Below are 18,737 nucleotides of genomic sequence, written 5' to 3'. Positions count from 1 at the left end.
GAATCTTTTCTAAGGAAGATGCTGCTAGCTGTTATGATGGAAAAGAGACCGTTTCCTCTGTTTGTAATCCTTTTAAATGATGATTATCACAGTTCTAAAGAAAAAAAGCTAACTCCTGGTACAGATCCAGTTCGTGATGTAGCCTGACTATGGGAAACTCTGCCATGCATGTGAGACTACAGCTGCATCTTCAAACTGAGGGTGGAATGCATAAAATGTAGTGGCCTATTAATACCACTGCTTCACACCGGCAAACTGAGAGATTAACTCATCTGCTTGTTGTGATAGAAGGGCGGTCTTGATAGTAGTTTAGCAGCTAGCATTTCACTTTGCAAAGGATGCAAGCAGCAGCTGAGGCATGTTTCCCATAAGTCTGTGACACGTGCTTTAGCAATATAACCAAACAGGAATGCTAAAGGGAATTTATTTTAGGGTTCAAACATGTAGGTGGCAAGAAGCCTCACTAATGTACCATGGCTAATGAAAGTGTAGTAAACGTTGGATACAGGAGTTGGTGGAAATCGTACATCTTATCCAAGGAATGTGTGCGCCAGGGAACTCGGATATTACATGCAGACAGAACAACCTGGCATGTGAATTTCAGAATGCAGATGAGCACTGTTTTTATTGCCACATAGAGATAAGAAAGAGGCTTCACAGGGACTGGAGAGTGGCTTATGTGACATGGAGAGAGTGCCGTTGTATAAGCCTGACTAATGCTAAATAATTTCTCTGTTCTCCCTTGCCCTTTTAATGACTGGCAGAAGATCAAAGTAAAAACTGGGTTTGTGTTTTGCATATTCTGTCCGCATAGCCTGAAAGACACAAAGCGTGACATTTTCATCTTTCATTTTAAGCTGTCGTTAATATTGTGGCCTAGTTAGAGCCATGGGACTCTCCTTCTGTTTCCCCTGAGGCCCCTGTTTCTGCCACTTCTCTGGCCAAGGAAGACAAGGCGTGACCCCTTTGGAGCTCGTCAAGGCTGCTTCTAAAACAGCAGGAGTTGTTGTACATTGATTGGTACAAGAGGCTGGCTTGAGACTGGAACAATCAGCCCCCAGGAGTCCGTGCATAGCACGAACACAAGCTACTGTCCAGGCACTACTCCTTGCAGCACTTTAGCTATAATGTATGGGCCATAGCGAATGGAAAACACTTGTGACAGCTTGTATTCCAGGGATGCACGTGAGCCACTTCAGCGTTGGCGGCTGTCAGCTCAACAGACGCCCTGCGCTACGCATCTTCGAATAGCCTTTGTACCGCAGCTAGAAAAACAGTGCTGCTTAAACCAATTCTAGGTAGTCTCTGTAGCTGACAGCTGGCTGCACTGCACCAATACTTCCCACGCTCTGCGAACGTAATAAGAAACGGCAACAGGATCTTCCAAAACACTTTCCATTTAAAAGTAACGTGCATGTGGCAGATGCCTCTCCCTTAGGTGAGAGTCACTCCAGAACTTGCAGTGTTTTTCCATGCCGTGACTCTCCTGCTCTCTAGTGGAGAACTTTTATTAAATTGTAGTATCAGGTTTGTAGCAGCCCCTCGTCTTTACAATGTGCTTAGTGATCTTACTGCTTTACAGTCATCGAAAAATACCCGTGATTACACCTAGCATAGGAAATAATGCAATAGGCCAGATATGCAGCATGTCAGATGATGGTCCGAGTTCACAGTAGAGGAGAAATTCCATGGCAGAATAAGGGAGTGATTGAAGTGGAAGACAGTTAAGCATAACAGGAGCAGCCCATAAGGTGGCACCAAGAGGAGGCTGCAAAGGGGGTAGTCAGGAGGGAAACTTGGGAGGCATGAAGCAGATAAGAGAAGCTGTGCTGGAGTTGCAAAGAGCCTCCAATATGACACAGAAAAGATTGAACTTGATGTGGAAAGTCAGTGAAAGAGTCACAGGGTGAGAAATGAAAAAGTGTTTTTGGGGAGCAGGATCCTGAATAAGTTGGAAGGATGGAAGCAAGATCAACTTTATGGGAGAATCTTATTTGGGGTGGGGTGTGGATACCTAGACAGATACATGAGATGCAAACTGGCCAAAGAGGGGAGGGTGGCAGACCAATGGGCAGGAAACTTGGTAGTAAAGACAGAAAGGGAAGACAGATGGTTGCCATACATCCTAAAGTGTAAAGATAAGATGAGTTTTCAGACGTCCCAGGCTGGACAGCAGAGTGCAGATAGCAGTATTAGATCTTGGAGACTCTGACCAGAATCGCATGTGTCCATAGTCCAGTTTATATGACCATAATTGGCTGGCTGTGTTCTGAACAGCTGAACTCCTGACACTAAAATGTGCTGCATTTATGTCTAATGTTTAGCTCTCCTCAAATCTTCAGCAGCGACAGATGGAAACTGATGGAGTCATGTCTAGCCGCCTCCATGTTTTCAGAGAGCTCTTGAGGTTTGAATTCTGCATGGAGCCAAGATAACTGAAATGGTCTGCATGCTCAAGGCATCTCCTCTGTTTGTTTTGCTGAGGGGACATAGTGCTTGCTAGTTGCCATGGCTGGGGTTTTTTGGATGTGCAGCTCGCCACTTGCTGTAATTGATGTGTTTTGCTGCACGTTCCAGCCTGAAAAGAGCATTGTCTGCATAGCTTAGATTACTGAGTGAGGTAGCGCAGACCTGAAGTGCTTCTCACCACCACTTCACCTTATCCTGGGCTTGAGGAACTCATTTGACTAGAGAACAAATGCTCTCGAGCTCTTGGCTCACCCATAATGGCTGCTGTTCACATTGATGACTGCTGTTATTAGGTTAGTAAGTCCCCATCCTGGGGAACCCACATGGAGCGTTAGCCATGTGTCTTGTGACCTGGCAGAATCCAGCTGGGGTTCTAAGGATAGTTGGTCCAGATCTACAGTGGGCAGCCTTTTCAAAAGTGCTTGAGTGACCTGTGTGCTTCTGAGACCTTTACCCTGTCTGACAGCTGATTAACTCCGGTGATAAGAAAACGAAGTCTGATTGCAAAGTTGACAATGGGTCCCCTGTTCCTCATCTTGCCGATTTATCCATTTTTAGGAGGTGAGATGTCTAGCTTTTTCAAGTCACTTGACTTGCACCAGTTTGCTGCACTCCATGTTGGTGTTTCCCTTAAAAGGAAATTTGTTCGCAGGGAGATAATTGCATATACACTTAGGACTTCATAGATAAACTAGGAAAGGCATCTAGTCCTGAGACTGTTGGTCACTTGATTATTCTGGATTTGACCTCATGGGTAGATGACTGATGAGGGCTGCTACAAATGCTTGTTGTTTAAAGGTCCCAATGATGGTGAGGGCTGTGTTGTGCTAAGTGCTGTGCAGGCAGCTAGGAAGACACAACCCCTGTTGCCCAGAGCTTACACGATAGCCAGCACAGAATGGCACTACATCCTGGGCAGCCGTGTGTGATTGCAGGGAAGCTTAGGCTAAAACCTGGTGTCTTCAGCTATCTGGGATGCTGGTTGCAAGAACAGCTGTGGTTGGCACGGTGGGCAACAGCGTGGCTCTGAGGAATCCGAGCCTGTGCCATCCCCATGGATGCCTGCATAATGGCAGCCAGCTTCAGACTCCTGCTGGCACATGGCCTATGGCTTGCAGCATCCCGCCGCCTTGAGCCATTCCCTGACTGCGGCTGGGAACATTGCAGTGCTTCATTGCAGGAGGGAGGGTTTAGAAAGCTGCTCGGCCAATTCTCTCCTTGCACAGTTGTACCTGTTTGACGATGTTAACATTTGCATCACATTCTCTCCTAATGATGGAGTGTGTTGGGGTTTTCAGTTAGGAGCGGGTGCTGGCGTGCCTGTTTCACACTGCTGGAATGGCATTGCTGTGGAAGGTAGCCCTGCTGGTTTCCCCTCAGCATGTGTAGCCTGCAGTTTTAGCTCCGATTTGTGGCTGCAGGTGTCTGTTTTGCTGTTTGTCTCCTCGTTTACTAGGCATTAACTGGGTCTGAGCCTGAGAGGTGCTGAACACCTGTGCTGTTCCTGGAACTCTGCTAGTGAGCACCTCTCAGGAGCAGAGTCTCAGATAGCAGAGATGCAAATATTTCTGCTGACCGTTCCGCGTCTGTATTTTGCATTTTGTATAAAGAAAGGCCTTGAGCTTTGCACGTAATAACTAACATGACCCAAGTAATGCTGCACTAACGGCTTTCTTGATCTGTACCTCTCGTTCTGTGATGTTACAGGAAACCAAATCTGATTATATAATTCCCTAGTGCTGAAGTGACATTTCCATTCCACCCTTTTTTGAACCTGTGACTTAAGAATTGCAGGTCTGAATTTTTTTATTTTATTTTATTTTTTTTTGCAAATTCTGCAAGTGCTGCTGGCTGTTTCAGAACTCCTCCCTCGCCCAGTGCTCCACTTGCTCTCCTTCCCCTGAGCAGCAGGTCTGCACTTACCCTCTGGTGGGGCTGGAATGGGGGTGGGCGGGGGGTCAGCAGACATAATGGCTGATTGGGTCTGGATAGGATCAGCAAAACAATCCACAATCTTATTTCTTACCCTTCTGCTACCTCATGGTAGGTACTAGCCAAATATTCTGTCTCCACCTGTACACCTTGTAGGTGGCAGCTGAATGGGTTGGTAGGGATGGGTGCAAGAGCGTTTTCAAAGCAGCTGTAGCGGATGAAAGATGTAGAAGGAAAACTAGAATTGTTCTGTAGCTGGCAAAGCCTCTGTCTTTGTGTAGAGTTCACTGGCAAGCAGCATACAGAGTCTGGGATTCAGATCTACTCCCCACGTGCGGCAGGTGCCATCACTTGGAATTGTGATGATAGAATGGCTCCAGTGTTCTAACAAAGGTATCTAGGTGTCATGCAATGCTGTAGGGGAAAGCCTCATGTGTGCACTTTATAGAAATATAATGGGCACTTTCTGATTGTTCCATCCAGCTGTGCAAAAGATGGTCCCTTCCTGCTGATAGCCTTCTTCCCACCACATAAGCTCCTCTGTGGATGCTCTTTTTAAAAGTGCTAGATACCCCTTCCTCCTCCGGGTGGAATGGAACAGCTGTTTATGACAGTTGACTGTAACACTATACGCCAGTCTAACAGTGAGGAAGAATCTGGGATCTAATTAAAAATCCACGGTGGAATGAAGTAAATGTCTGCACTGGGGTTTGATCAGTATATCCTCTAATGCTCAACCCCTGGAGAAAAAAGCTGTGGGATCTTCGGTGCCTGGAGGACCTCGGGTTTTACCTCTTGCCTGAAAGATGGCAAAAACACCCCATAGCGCTGCACTGCAGTCGTGCTGGCTTAAAAGAAAGAGGTGCCACATATTGAATTGCCAACACCACTACCTATAGCACCTGTGTGCTCTTTGGAGGTCTCCCTCCCAAATAATGGAAGGCGTGACCCTGCTTGGAATCTGACACTGAAAAATTGTTCTCCTTAACCTCTGAGGACACGACAAGAAGCAATGGGCTTAAATTGCAGCAAGAGTGGTTTAGGTTGGACATGAGGAAAAACTCTCAGGGTGGATAAGCCCTGGAAAAAATTGCCTAGGGAAGTTGTGGAATCTCTGTCACTGGAGGTTTTTAAGAACAGGTCAGACAAACCCATGTCAGGGATGGTCTAGTTATTACGTAGTCCTGCCCTGAGTGCAGGGGACTGGACTAGATGACGTATTGAAGTCCCTTCCAGTCTTATGCTTCTATGATTCAATAAAATCACAGCCGAAAGCCCCCAACTGACCTGGGTGAAAACTTGAAAGAGTAGCACTGCCTGTATCGCCTGTTACCAGGTGCTGAGCTCTGGTTTCCTTGAAGACCTTTTTGTGCCAATTTCGAATGTTGCTTGTGCTTTAAAATGCTTTCCAGCCAACACGGAACTACATTGACCATACTTGATTTTATTATTTTCACTGATAAAGCAAATTCTACGCCCCTCCCCCAGTCCTGCCTGCAAATGTCCATTTTAATCTGCTATGAAGTGGAATTAATCACCTTGAGATTTCTCTGCTGAACTATCGCTTCAGGCGCAAATAGAAAATCCTAGTAAAATTCCACAGCATGTTAGAAATTATGCCTATTAATTTTGCATCAGAAACAGTGTACCGTGTCCAATTTTTACTTCCTAGTTCGTCTGTACTTACCCAGCCCCGTTTTGGGTTCACTTTTTTGATTCTGAGCTTCTCACTGTCAGACGCTGGGATTTTTCCCCAGGAGCAACGTAAGTGCTTGACTGTTGGTGCTCTTTGCTTGGCAGAGGTTGTCGAAAGGCCATGCAGCAGCATGTTAAATTCTGCATATGCAAACTGATTCCCATGTGTTTATTTAAAGGCTTTCAGGAAGTAGGTGCCTATGCAGCAGCAGGAAGAGAGGTGTACAGGGGTAATAAAAAAGAGACCTCCCCCGCCCACAGACACCATCCAAGCTAGTGAAGTGCGGTAGTCTGAAGTTTTATGAATGAGTTTGTATTTTAACTGGGCCTGTTTGTTTTTTCTCCCCTGTGCATGCAGGAGGCAGACAGCGGGGAGGAAGAGTGCCGGTCCCAGCCCAGAAGGTAAGAGTGCCACTTAGCGCTTGCTTGCAGCAGTAGTGAAGGATGGTTTCCATGGTGACTGCAGCGCAGTTCTCTCCTCCTGCTCCTACAGCCCCTTCCCACTTTCTAGCTCTTGCTAGTCCAACGCAGCTGGATCATCCTGACCTTTCTGGAAAGCTAATGTCAGCTAATCCCAGCCTAGATGGCATCCCGAGCAACGGAGCCACTGCAGCAGCGGAAAGGGCTCTGTGGCGGGTTAGAAGGGTACAGGAAGGCTTCCTGGGAGGGAAGAATCCCTGCCTCTGTGGTGGGGCGCTTTGCCCACCACTACATGGGGAACAGGTGGGAAGAGCCTGTGCAGCTGTGGGCGATGCATCCATTGCCAAGTCCTGTGGTGCTGAGCACCTCCAGCTCCCAAGTGTGGCAGTTGCTCGGGGCCTCAGGATAGGCCCATCACCCGTGACACAGGGATACTGAGAGCTCCAGGTGCAGTGGCCTTGCTCTGTCAGCCGTGGCCCTCTGGTAAAAGCCTGGGCCACAGCCACTCCACCCCTCTTACTAATGTTGGCTGAGAGCAGGTTAATCTGTTTAGGGGACAGCATCACAGAATCTGACTTCATCCTCCCGTTGGCACCCTTCAGTTCTCCTACTCCTTCACCTCCAGATATTCCTGCCACGTCTCTTGGCCGCTGATAAAACTGTCCCAAAAGCTGAAGTGACTGGGTTACTTCATGCCTGTAAGCCCAGCCATCATTTACACTGTTGATTTATTTAGTAGGTTCTCACAAGTTTACAACCCTTTGCCATGTAGACATGGGAGACAACAATCATTACAACAGGGAGTGTTTGTTTAGAGAAACAGACAGTAATGTAATCAGATCTCTCAATTTAAAAGGTATTACTCACCCTGTAATATGGGATCACTGACTACCCAGGACATATGGTTTTCCTTGATTTTATTAAACTGAGTGAAATCAGATTACACATTTAATGAACCGGGCATGTCTTTCAAATGTTAAAATTCAAAAAGTTGGACAGGTGTGCTCGCTTTTTTGCAGGTGAGTATACTTTGAGTATTGAATACTCTGATACCTCCTTACCATGTATCTTTTTGTCCTCTGCCCATTTCACTGGGTATGTACATGGTGAGTGTTCCTCTTGCGCACATATGTCCTCAGACCTACCCAGGCATCGTCCTCTGCTCCTCTCCAAGAATAGTGTGAGAGCCAAATGAGCTGTAATTCTGTTCTTCTAATCTAAGGGTTCTTTTGGGAAGTCGGTATTAATTCCTGTCAATACCAAGTCCAGTCATTTCAAACAGAAAACGGCACCTGCCACCAAACTCTTACCTTAATAAAACCAGTGCACCAGAACTACGCGCATTCAGCGGTGCTGGGGATTGGTCCTGCTTTGAGAAGGGGGTTGGACTAGAACCTCCTGAGGTCCCTTCCAGCCCTGAGATTCTATGAGTCTGTCTTATGAGCTGGTGACTTCTCGGACCTCCGTCGGCCAGACAGACTTAACAATGATAACTTTTTTCCACTATTTCAAAACGTCAGCTGTTTTTACTTTGAAAGTTGGATCAAGTCAATACTTTGAAAGTAACTGCTGCCTGTAACAAGGTGACTTGTCCAATGGCAACAGAACTGTCTCACTGAAATGTTCTCTCAGTCGACTCTCTCCTTTGTGTCAGATTTTTATGCAGAGAATTACCATCTTCAAATGGAACAGTGGAAGGAGGTACAATGATTCTTTTTGGCTGTTGTGATCACATCTTGTTTGTTATGAGGGCCACAATTCCATGGCATTGAAGTCTTTTGCTCTGCACAGCCTTGGAGGCGGACCACATGGGTCGATTGGGCAAATGAGATATGGCTCCACCTCTGAGAGACCACCAGCTTTTGGCTGCCTCTTCAGCTGTAGGCAGGCAGAGCTGTTTTTCCCCCTTCTCCCTTGCTGCAGAGCAAACTTAAAGATGAAGACGCTTAAAGGCAGATCCTGACAGCTTGGAGATTTTATCAGCCAAAGGAGGGATTTCTCCCTTTCTCCTCTCCCTCATTGGGCTGTCCCTGCCCTATGCTCATCCACATGCAGTGCAGGATGGTGAGGAAGGCTGAGAGAGAGAGAGAGAGAGAGCCAGGTACTGTCTCCTGCACAGCCCCGGCAGGCTGACTGCCTGGAGACCTGTGCCTGTTCTGCAGAGACTCCAGCTCCTTTCAGTGCTCAGGCCAGGGCAGTATTTTCTGCAACCTCCTGGCCTGAGTAGGCGAGCTCCCAGCAAGCAGAGGCAGCACTTCAACAGCAAAAGTTCCCCAGGCCTGGCACCAGTTCCCTCCTCTTCCCCTGCCTCCAGGTCTGTGCGGGCCAAGTGTAGGCTGAGGCCCAGTACCAAAGGGTCAGACGCTCCTACAGGAATTCAGTGTGAGAAGACCCTGATAAGAGGCCCTGGGGCCAAACCTCTCCATTGTGCAGCTGTGCTCAGCACGTGGTTCCCTGCTCATTTTCCCCCGCTGAGCCTTGCAGTGCAGCTCTTGTTGGCTGCCTAAGCCCTGCAGCCGCCTTCCCTGCCAGCAGTATCAGCCCACTTCATATCCACTGCAGCCTTCAAACCAAGGGCTCCCTTGGAACCTGGTGCCACTGGGGCTAGGTCAGCCTGTGTACAAGCCACGTCCAGAAGTGTCTCAGACATGCACACCCTTCTAGTCACCCCAACATAGAACACTAAGGGAAGAGAGCCCTGGTCCCCATCCAATTCAGAAGAGTCTGATTCGGGGGATTCATCAAGGAGTAACTCTAAGGCACATTGCGAAACCTGTTTCCCTCAAGCTGTGTAAATCTACGGAGTGCAACAGGGCAGATATGCCTCTGCGCTTGATCCCCCCCTGCTCACCCTCAGTGCACCCTGGCAAATCAGAGCAGAAAAGACCAGGCTTAAGCAGAGAATTCCTCAGGGGTGCTTTCATACACAGCCGCACAGCAGGAATCCTCCTTGCTCAGGAAGGGAGGCCAGCACTCCAAATACTTCTAAAACAAATGTACTGAGTCTTATAAACTACAGGTCTGCAGTTGCCTGTCACAAGCTGTAGCGGTGTGTCTCTTCTCCTGCATCCTGGCAGGGCGCAGTACTGGGATGCAGATTTCCTGGTCCAGCCAAATGAATGGGATGGGATCAAGTTGTCACCCTCAGCTGCTCCCCCATGCCCTAACTTTTGGGCTGTCCTAGCCAGCTGCTGCTGCGGGCACTAGGTCTGAATGTCCAGGTTATTGCTCCAAGTGTCTGCTGCAGGTCTTCGTGCCTTGCCACCCTCTCCATCTCCTTCCCCAGCAGATGGCTATGGAGTGAGGAGAGGGACAGCAGCCTAGATGAGGTAAAACCAGCAAGGCAGTAAGGGGTATCTTGGTCCATTCCCCCCCCCCCCCCACATTTCCTCCTCACAGTCCCCATTCTCTAAGCCCAGAAGGTTACTCAGTGTGCACCAGCCAAAATTCAGTGATAAGTGTGGCTCTTTGGCCTGGTAGTAGGAGACTCCGTGTCTCTAACTCGGAGACTTCCACCTGAAACAGTGGCCTCCTCATTATGCGGGCCCTTCACATGCAACCATGCCCAGGTAGGCATTGTTTTCATCCTCCTCTGGGCATGGAAACTATTGGGGGGGCATCAGGCCAACAAAAATAAATGGACAAAATAAGAACTGTCGTCTGGCAACCTAAGTGCCACCCCAGGCTTTCACAAGCAGTGCGATCATGGGTCGATGTGTCTCAACATATTAAAAATCACACTGTCAGAGGGCATCTCCCTGAGGAAGAAGAGTTGCTGTGCATGTTGAGAGCTTCCCTAGATCTCCCACAGAGGGGAGCAAAAGAACCTGTCTCTCCTTTACAGAAGAAACTAAGCCTTTACTCCCTATTGTTCCTAGTCCAAAAAAAAGTCAGAAGGCTACAGAGCAGCTATCGACCCCAAGTATCTCAACAGTTCCATGGAGAAATCTGAATTCAAGATGGAGACCTTAAAGTCCATGCTGGGAGCCATCAGTGATGGGAATTGCATGACATCAGTAGACTTGAAGGCTGCTTATTTCTCGATCCCAGTTTGACTGTCTCATGGGTACTTTGCTGCCAGCATGGTCCTCCTGCTGTTTAGCCACAGCCACTTGAGCGTTGATGGAAGTATGTAAGAGGTCATGCCTACCTGGGTGACCTCCTGATCAGAGCCTCCACCCTGCCGTAGACAGTATCCCGCAGACAGATGGGTGCATAGCCGTGGCTTTGTGAACGAGTCAGTTAAGTCTCAGTGGATTCCCCTTGAGTGGAGATAGAAACTTGGAGAGGACAATTTCTTATTGTAGGAAAAATGAGAGAAACCTGAGATCTTACGGAGTAGTCAGCCTCCCCAGGGAAGTTCCTATGCAGATCTTCTATCTTCTGGGATCAGTGATCTCCTGGGTGATGTGCTCACGTGAGACAGCTAGTGAGCTTCAACTTATCCTCTCAGCTGTTCCCCCAGAAGGATTCTTGGGTCCTTCAGACAGTGAATGAGTCAGAGCAGATTAAAGTCAGGTTCCCACTCAGTGGTCCATGAAGGACATTTAACCCCAGAGTGCCAGCCTGCGGGATGGGGTGCTCACACAGGGTCAAGGTCTATACAAGGGATCTGCTCCAAACAAGAGCGAGAACAGCATAAACTGGCCAAAGCTGAGAGCAGCCCACTGTGATCTCAAGGATCAGCGCGTGAGGGGAGTCTGGGTATGGGAGCAGAGCTGACCTAGAGTGGCTAGAGATTTCCTAGGCAATGGGTGTGTCTCAGGCAGAGCCACACCTTCCCTGCCTGATTACCAGGCTTGGTCTGCCTCCAAGCCTGGCTTAGAGCAGAGATCCGATGTCCTGGATCTGTGGCCTCATTATTCCAAGAAAGGACATGTTCTGTGCCTTACCTGAAAAACTCTCCTAGTGTTCAGTTTTTGAATATGTTTGTAGGAATAGGTAACAAGGGAGGAAGGGGCTATTCCAGTTGCTTATAAAGCTGTGAATAACACTCCTGCTTCAGGATGGGCTTGTGACACCAAGGTGACTAATGGGCTTCTGCAGCTTCCACTCTCATTTATGTGGCACTTTTCATGATCTTATAAGTCCTGTGGTGTTGGGTGGCTTTTTCTCCGTAGATCCTCAGCTCTTTAGAGTCGGGCACCTACATGAGAATCTCTGCTCTCATTAAGAAGTCTCTCTGGCTTTGGTGACTGTGGAGGAGAGCTTGAAAATATGAAGCCTGAAGGCTCAAAACCCCAACAGTAACAAATAAACTGAGTTTGTTATGTAAATCTCATGGCTCTTTGGAGCCTCTCTCATGCACTTGGGCTTGGCAGGAGTGTGGGATTTTTGTGTCCGCTCAGTTGCTGTGGCCGAGTTAGGGGCTTCTTTTTACGTTGGGTTCAGTGATAACATTTTTGTGCATATTTAAAATACTTCTCTAGGACAGGAAATGGCACCCCACTGCTGACGTGGTGACCTCCGCTCTGAGACTTCCTGGTGCTGGTGGTAGGGAAGCTAACGGCAGCCAAGCCCCTTTCTTAGAAAGCTGAAATGCTGTTTCCGGGCAGCAGTAAGTAGCCTTTCATGTCTGCAGACTGGTACTAGAGGGCAGCTTTTAGTTAAAAATGAGCTGAGTTAAATCTAGCCTTAATTATCAGCTGTACTTAGAATTAACTCTTTAAAGGCATCTATTAATGGAATTTCTGACTGCTTGTCTGAGCAGGGCCCGGTTGGTGCTGCTTTCCTGGGGATGAGGCAGAGCTGATGCAATCATCCTAACTTACCTCCCCAGGCCCTGACTTTTCTCTCTGACTCTTCTCCTGCAGTGGGTTTGGTTTAAATGGCTCTTTCAGGAAGAACATGCCTTGCCTTGCCTTGCCTTGCCTGACCTCATGCAAAGTCATGATAGCACCAGCCGCAGGGTAGCGTCCTCTGCCCCAAGAATGCCTCAACATCGCCCCTGGACTCCAGCATGAAAATGTGGGGAAATTCTACTTGAAAGTGTTTTCATTACAGCAGGAAGCTGGTTTCAGGAATAAGATATTAAGTTAACCCTTTTCTATTTTAATAAATGCTATTAAGTAATTAACAGGGATTTTTTTTAAAGACTTAATTCTTCGCCTATGCAAGGTGTAGTTTAAATATTGGGCATAAGCATATTTGGAGGTGCACTTAACATCTTCATTTTCTCTGCACTGTTGAGTCTCTAAGTCTGAGCAGGCTGTGATGCTCTTCAGAGGTACCCAGGTTGCGAGGCATCTTGCTACCACCTGCCCTTAGCAGGAGGAAACCCTGTCTGTGCCTGCTGTGGTCAGCTCCCCAGCTTCACTGGTCACGTGCAACACAACCTGCCCCCTAAGCCTCACAGGCCCCATTGTCACTCTGCAAATTGGCAATAGGCACATCCCAACGCTCGAACCATCTGAGCGGCTCCCTAGAGCATCCAGTCCGTGGTCCACTGGACTCTCACAGATTTGCTGCGTTCAAAGAAACAGGGCACTGCAGCTTACCAGTCCCACCTCAGATCACCGCTACGTTTAACACACAGCACTTAAATAGACATGTTATTGTGAAATAAGTTTAACAAAGCCCAGAGATTCTGGTCGTAGCAGGCCGAAGTATCAGAAACTAATGGTTCCACGCCAAATAAAATCAGAACACGCACCCTAGAGCCTAGATTAAACGAACAAGATATTCTCGTGTCCTGTAGAGTATTGCTCACCCCATGTCCTTCCAGTCCTTTACAGCCAGGATGGCTGTGGCCCTCCTTTCACAAGACAAGCACGCTGTCAGTTTGCCTCCTCCGTGAAGGATTCAGTGTGTCTCTTTGCACTCCAAGATGTACCAGACCAATACTTTGTTCTTATTCATATACAGGACACTCCCTTGCCTTTTGGTTCTTCTTGTAGGTTTCACAGTCGCTCCCTTCACACCTGACTCAGTATGCAAAGAGACATACAGCTGGATGCTAGTGGCCAGACAGGGAGATAAGATCCTTTCAGCCTCTAAGGTGTCACCTCTTGGCTACCTGCCTTAACTCCAAGTCCTTAAGACAGTGGTCCCCAAACTTTCAGGGTTGTGCCCCACTTACCTCTGTCTGCATTCCCCTCCCAGGGCCTGGAGCGGGGCCGTGGCTCAGGGCGGGGGGAGCAGATGTGGACAGGAGTAGGGGGGCTCAGTCTGGTGGCTCAGGCTGGTGGCTGGAGCCAGGAGTGAAGTGGGCTGGCACTCCCTCCCTGTCCCTTGTGGTGGCTGGTCCCGGCCTCAGCTGCATTCCCCTGAATGTTCCTCTGCCCCCTGGGGGGTGTGGCCCACTGTTTGGGGACATCTGCCTTAAAAGCACAATTTTCAATATAGATACATAACTCCTAAATATTATATAATTTATTTTGCAGTGACGACCAGGAGATTAGAGCAGACTCCTGTGTGGCTGCAAAGCAAATGGTTGTCTAATGTTCTGTGGGATGGGGTGCAAGTTTATAGAGATAGAAAGCAAATAGTTCATTTTTTTGCTCATTTGTGAAAACGTGCTTCAGCAGACTGAGGCTACTTGCGGAATTTTAACTAACATGAAACTTATTTTGCCCTCCCCTATCTTCAGGTTACTCAGATCTTTTCCTACCTAGTCTCTCCCCTTCCCAGAGACAGCAGAGCACTCTGATTCTTCAGCTTCTAACTGCTGGCCACTTCTGTAGTTCATAGTGGTGTCCCCCAAAGCCCCTGATCGTACACCATGCCTAGGCCAGGTTTCCTCAGTCTCCACTTAACCCTTTCTTTCTTCCTTCAGCCATATGAGGTTACCTTTGCCTTTGGCCAATGGGACCAAAATTGTCCCCTCTAAACAAGTGGAAATCCATGAATTGTTTAGAAAGGGAATGGGAAAGTAATTTGGCTGCTCCACTCAACTTCAGCTGTTAGCTTCATGATGATCTTCCCCTGACCAATTAATCTTCGGTGACTGTACAATAAAAGGCCATCAAACTATCCCAGACTCGGATCTAGCTGAAGTGCACTTTGACTCCGTCTCCCTTTATTTTCCATGTCTATTTTATCAATCTCTCTGGCATACGGCCTAGCACGGCTATGAATTTTGCATTGCTACACTTTCATGCTTTTTAGGTGAGTGTTGTTTATAAGTATCAGAGGGGTAGCCGTGTTAGTCTGGATCTGTAAAAGCGGCAAAGAATCCTATGGCACCTTATAGACTAACAGATGTTTTGGAGCATGAGCTTTCGTGGGTGAATACCCACTTCGTCAGATGCCCTACCCATAGGAACCCTAACCCAGCTCCACGTGCCCTACCCGTAGGAACTCTAATCCAGCTCCAAGTGCCCTACCCATAGGAACCCTATCCCTAGGGCGGGAAGCCCTCCCCATAGGAACCCTAACCCTAGCTCCAGTGACGAAGTGGGTATTCGCCCATGAAAGCTCATGCTCCAAAATGTCTGTTAGTCTATAAGGTGCCACAGGATTCTTTGCTGCTTTTGTTTATAAGTGTTACACCAGCTGGCGGTATATTAACTTTTCATGTGTGCTCTGCCTCCTCAGAACAAATTTGTACTAACAAATTATTTGGGCATAAGCTTTCGTGGACATCTGATGAAATGGGTTCTAGTCCACAAAAGCTTATGCCCAAATAATTTGTTAGTCTTTGAGGTGACACAAGGGGCTTGTCTACATCACAAAGTTGCAGCGCTGGTGAGGGGGTTACAGCGCTGCAACTTAGGAGATGTACACATCTGCAGGGCATCACCAGCGCTGCAACTCCCTGTTTGCAGCGCTGGCCGTACTCCCGTTTTGTCTCGGGTGTAGAGGATCCAGCGCTGGTGATCCAGCGCTGGTAATCAAGTGTAGACACTTACCAGTGCTTTTCTTGACCTCCGTGGAATAAGCAGGTATCCCAGCATACCTGAGGAAGCCTCTGGTAATCAAGCTGGTCTCCTTCCCCGGTTTGCTCTCGCGTTCCCCGAACCCCGAGCAAGCAGGTCTCCTTCCCTGCAGTTTGCAGGGTGGTTCGGGGAACGCGAGAGCAAACCACGGCGAAGCTGGTCTCCTTCCCCGGTTTGCTCTCGCGTTCCCCGAACCCCTGTGCAAGCAGGTCTCCTTCCCTGCGATTTGCAGGGGGGTTCGGGGAACGCGAGAGCAAACCGCGGTGAAGCTGGTCTCCTTCCCCGGTTTGCTCTCGCGTTCCCCGAACCCCCCTTGAAGCCGCCCAACAGCGCTGCAGTATGGCCACATCTAACACCACTTGCAGCGCTGGTTGCTGTAAGTGTGGCCACTCTGCAGCGCTGGCCCTATACAGCTGTACTAATACAGCTGTAACAACCAGCGCTGCAAAATTTTAGATGTAGACATACCCAAGGACTCGTCCTTGTTTTTGCTGATACAGACTAACAGGACTACCACTCTGAAACCTGTCAGTATATACCTTGGAGTTGGCAAATGCCTGTTAAATGGCTTTATTACCCCTTGAATGTCTCTTTAACAGTTTCAATGTAGTGCTAATAGGTCTGGCAGGCTGGAGGTTTTTTCACTTTTAACTACTAGATTCCCTCCCAAGGAAGACTCACCAGGCTAGAGCAGCCATCTGTGGGAGCCTGCAGGAAGGGTCAGAACAGGGATAGGAAAACAAGAGGGTGGACACAAAGACCCAGTGGTGCCCCAAATTTTCAGGTGCCCTACGCAGCTGCCTATGTTGCCTACGCCTAAGGAGGGCCCTGGTTCTGGCATGCTCTACACTTTCTGAGGATTCAGGTAAAATAGTCCCTTCCAGGAGAAACATTTCTGGTTAGTGCTGTGGTGATGGTTCCAGGAAGCCACAATGCTTCAGGGTTTCAGTGTTGACTCCCTTCATTTGGGGAGTGGAAGCCCACAAATTAATGCAGGAGCTTATGGTTAAGGCTACGTTTTAGTCATGGGTATTTTTAGGAAAACTCATGGACAGGTCACAGGCAGTAAACAAAAATTCACGGCCTGTGACCTGTCCATGACTTGTATTATACCCCTCACTAAAACTTGGGCCGGGAGTGCTCTCAGGGAACGGCCTGGAACCCCCCCCCCGAGTGCTGGGAGGAAGGTGGGTGCTGGTGCGTGGCCCAGGACCCTGCTGGGGGTGGCGGAAGGTTGGCGAGGGGTAGGAGTTGCAGGGATGACGCCTGTGAGCATGGGCAACACATGGAGCTCCCTGGCCCCTCCGCCTAGGAGCTTCAGGGATATGCTGGCTGCTTCCAGGGAGCTCCCCTGAGGTAAGCGCTATCCCACACCCTTGCCCTAGATCTGAGCCCCCCCCACACCCAAACTGCCCTAGCAGCGGCCAGTGCGGCTGGCCCAGGGGCTGCCTGATCTGTTTGGGCAGCCCTGGAGCCAGCTGCTGCACAGGTTACAGAAAGTCACGGAATCCGTGACTTCTCTGACAGACATGCAGCTGTACTTATGGTTAATAACTGTATATGGGTTGCAATCACTTGCCTTGAGGCAAAACTGAATTAGGTCCCTTGTACTGAAACTTTGTACATGGGAACAGCTGCATAATTCTGCAGCCATGCTATTGAATTTAAAAAATAAAATCAAATCCAGGTCTCTTGCTGTAAATTACAACCCCCATCAGCAGAGATGTGTAATTGCCACTTGGTGCAGAGTGCAAGTGTGGACTGGTATGTAGATTTCCTTGCGTCTGTGTGCCTTTGACCTTCCTCGCTGTAGGTCTGGGACAGAAGAGTGCCATGTGATGCTCTGTGCTGCAAGACACTGCTGGGTGCTGATCCTGGCTATCCTTATTGCACCGTATTATTGACCTACAAAAATGATGTACTAACTTCTATCACTCCGCAAACTTTAATCATGCTTCCTTCTCGCTCTGTGCCCTGGCAGCCATCTTTCCAGTTCAGGGACTTGGAGGCATGTTGCTTCTACTGTAAGTGGGGTGCCTTGATAACTTTGATCCTGATGGAAGGGGTTTCTGCAGGTTGGTGTATCCAGTGGAGATATCTGAGAAGGTAGATGCTGTTATCCACCGCAGAGGTTCCCAAGCTCTTTCATAGCCTGAGCCACATCTCAGTGTGGCTCCTGGATCCACAGCTTTTCCCCTTTGCATCTGTGTGGACCATCTCCCTTTCCACTAGCAATCCGGCATCCCTGTGGCAGCAATTACACCAGTCACTTGCATGGAAAATGTAACAGTTGGAAAGAAATACGTAGCATTTGAACAACCCGCTCTGTAACCACCAGTAAGCCACAGGTGGGCCACACACCACTTAGAAACCACTGATCATAGTTTCCACTTTTGAACGCTAAGTACCTGATCCCAAACTCTCTGAGCAAGGATGTCGTGTATGGTACCTGCAGAGCTGGGGAGGGTCAAGGAGAGCAGTTGAAGGCCATGTATTCAGCGTGCAAGAGGCAAGGACAGAAGTGCTGGTCGGGATTGGATGTGAGGAGGGGAAGCTTAAATGTCATTCAGAGTGAAGTCAGTGCATGCGTTCAGAAAGGAGGCAGCACTAGGGGCTGGAAACCCCTGTTCTTTGAACTGCCATTTCAGACAGTGGGGTGAGTTGGGCCCAGGGACAGGCTCACTCCAAGAGGCCAAGGGCTTACTTTTTTTTGTTGTTCTTTTACATCAGCATGAACACGTAAAAACTGAATTTGGTTGCTACTTTAGCAAGGAGAACAGTAACTTCTGAGCTTATATTGTCACTGTGACAGCTCCATTGCACTCCTTCCAGGGTTAGTAACCTCCCATGGAAAGAGGATTGAGAATACGGAAAGGAAAATTCATTAAAGTTCTTATTAATCACATCTACAGATGGAATAGCCTGGGAATCAGTAACACAATATGGCACTCCTAGCTCCTGGAACCCTAGTTCCAGTGCAGTCAGGGTCTTTGCCTTCTGAAGTAGGTACCGTCTAGTTTATTTATGGCTGAACCAAAACTCTCTTACTAACTTCCCCTTGATGGGTGTCTACATGCAAAACACGAATTCACCTCCCTTGTTGGCATCTCAGACTATGTCTGGCTGCACTTTGAGATGAAACTGCCCCTTTTCCTTCTTGGAAGGTCCTGGTTAGGTCCCAGTGGTGGGCTGGGGGAAAGCTGGCATGATAGCTCCTAGTACCTGTGGATAAACAGATCCATTTGAAAACTGCTTCAGTTTTCAATTCAGAGACCTCCCCAAGAAACAGTCATTAGTGTGAAGAGCTGAGAAAGTGTCTTGCAAAGTATTGCGGGACGGTCAGCT

The 18,737-nt window shown here is 48.5% G+C and overlaps 1 protein-coding gene across 3 annotated transcripts in view; it reads left to right on the top strand.

Moving 5' to 3' along the window:
* The window catches only part of SSH2 (slingshot protein phosphatase 2), a 151,113-nt gene that overhangs the window by 47,620 nt on the left and 84,756 nt on the right, over positions 1–18,737 (top strand). For 2 of the 3 annotated variants that reach the window (XM_030537062.1, XM_030537060.1), the window contains exon 2: positions 6,455–6,498. In XM_030537062.1, the coding sequence (XP_030392922.1) occupies positions 6,455–6,498 (44 nt within the window). Of the gene's footprint in view, positions 1–6,454; positions 6,499–18,737 lie in introns of those variants that run through there. The other variant, XM_030537063.1, reaches the window with a different exon arrangement.

This window comes from Gopherus evgoodei, chromosome 17 (assembly GCF_007399415.2).
Source record: "Gopherus evgoodei ecotype Sinaloan lineage chromosome 17, rGopEvg1_v1.p, whole genome shotgun sequence".
Classification (NCBI taxonomy): Eukaryota; Metazoa; Chordata; order Testudines; family Testudinidae; genus Gopherus; species Gopherus evgoodei.
The sequence above is the reverse complement of the archived record's forward strand: the minus strand, read 5'-3'. Positions and strand labels throughout refer to the sequence as shown.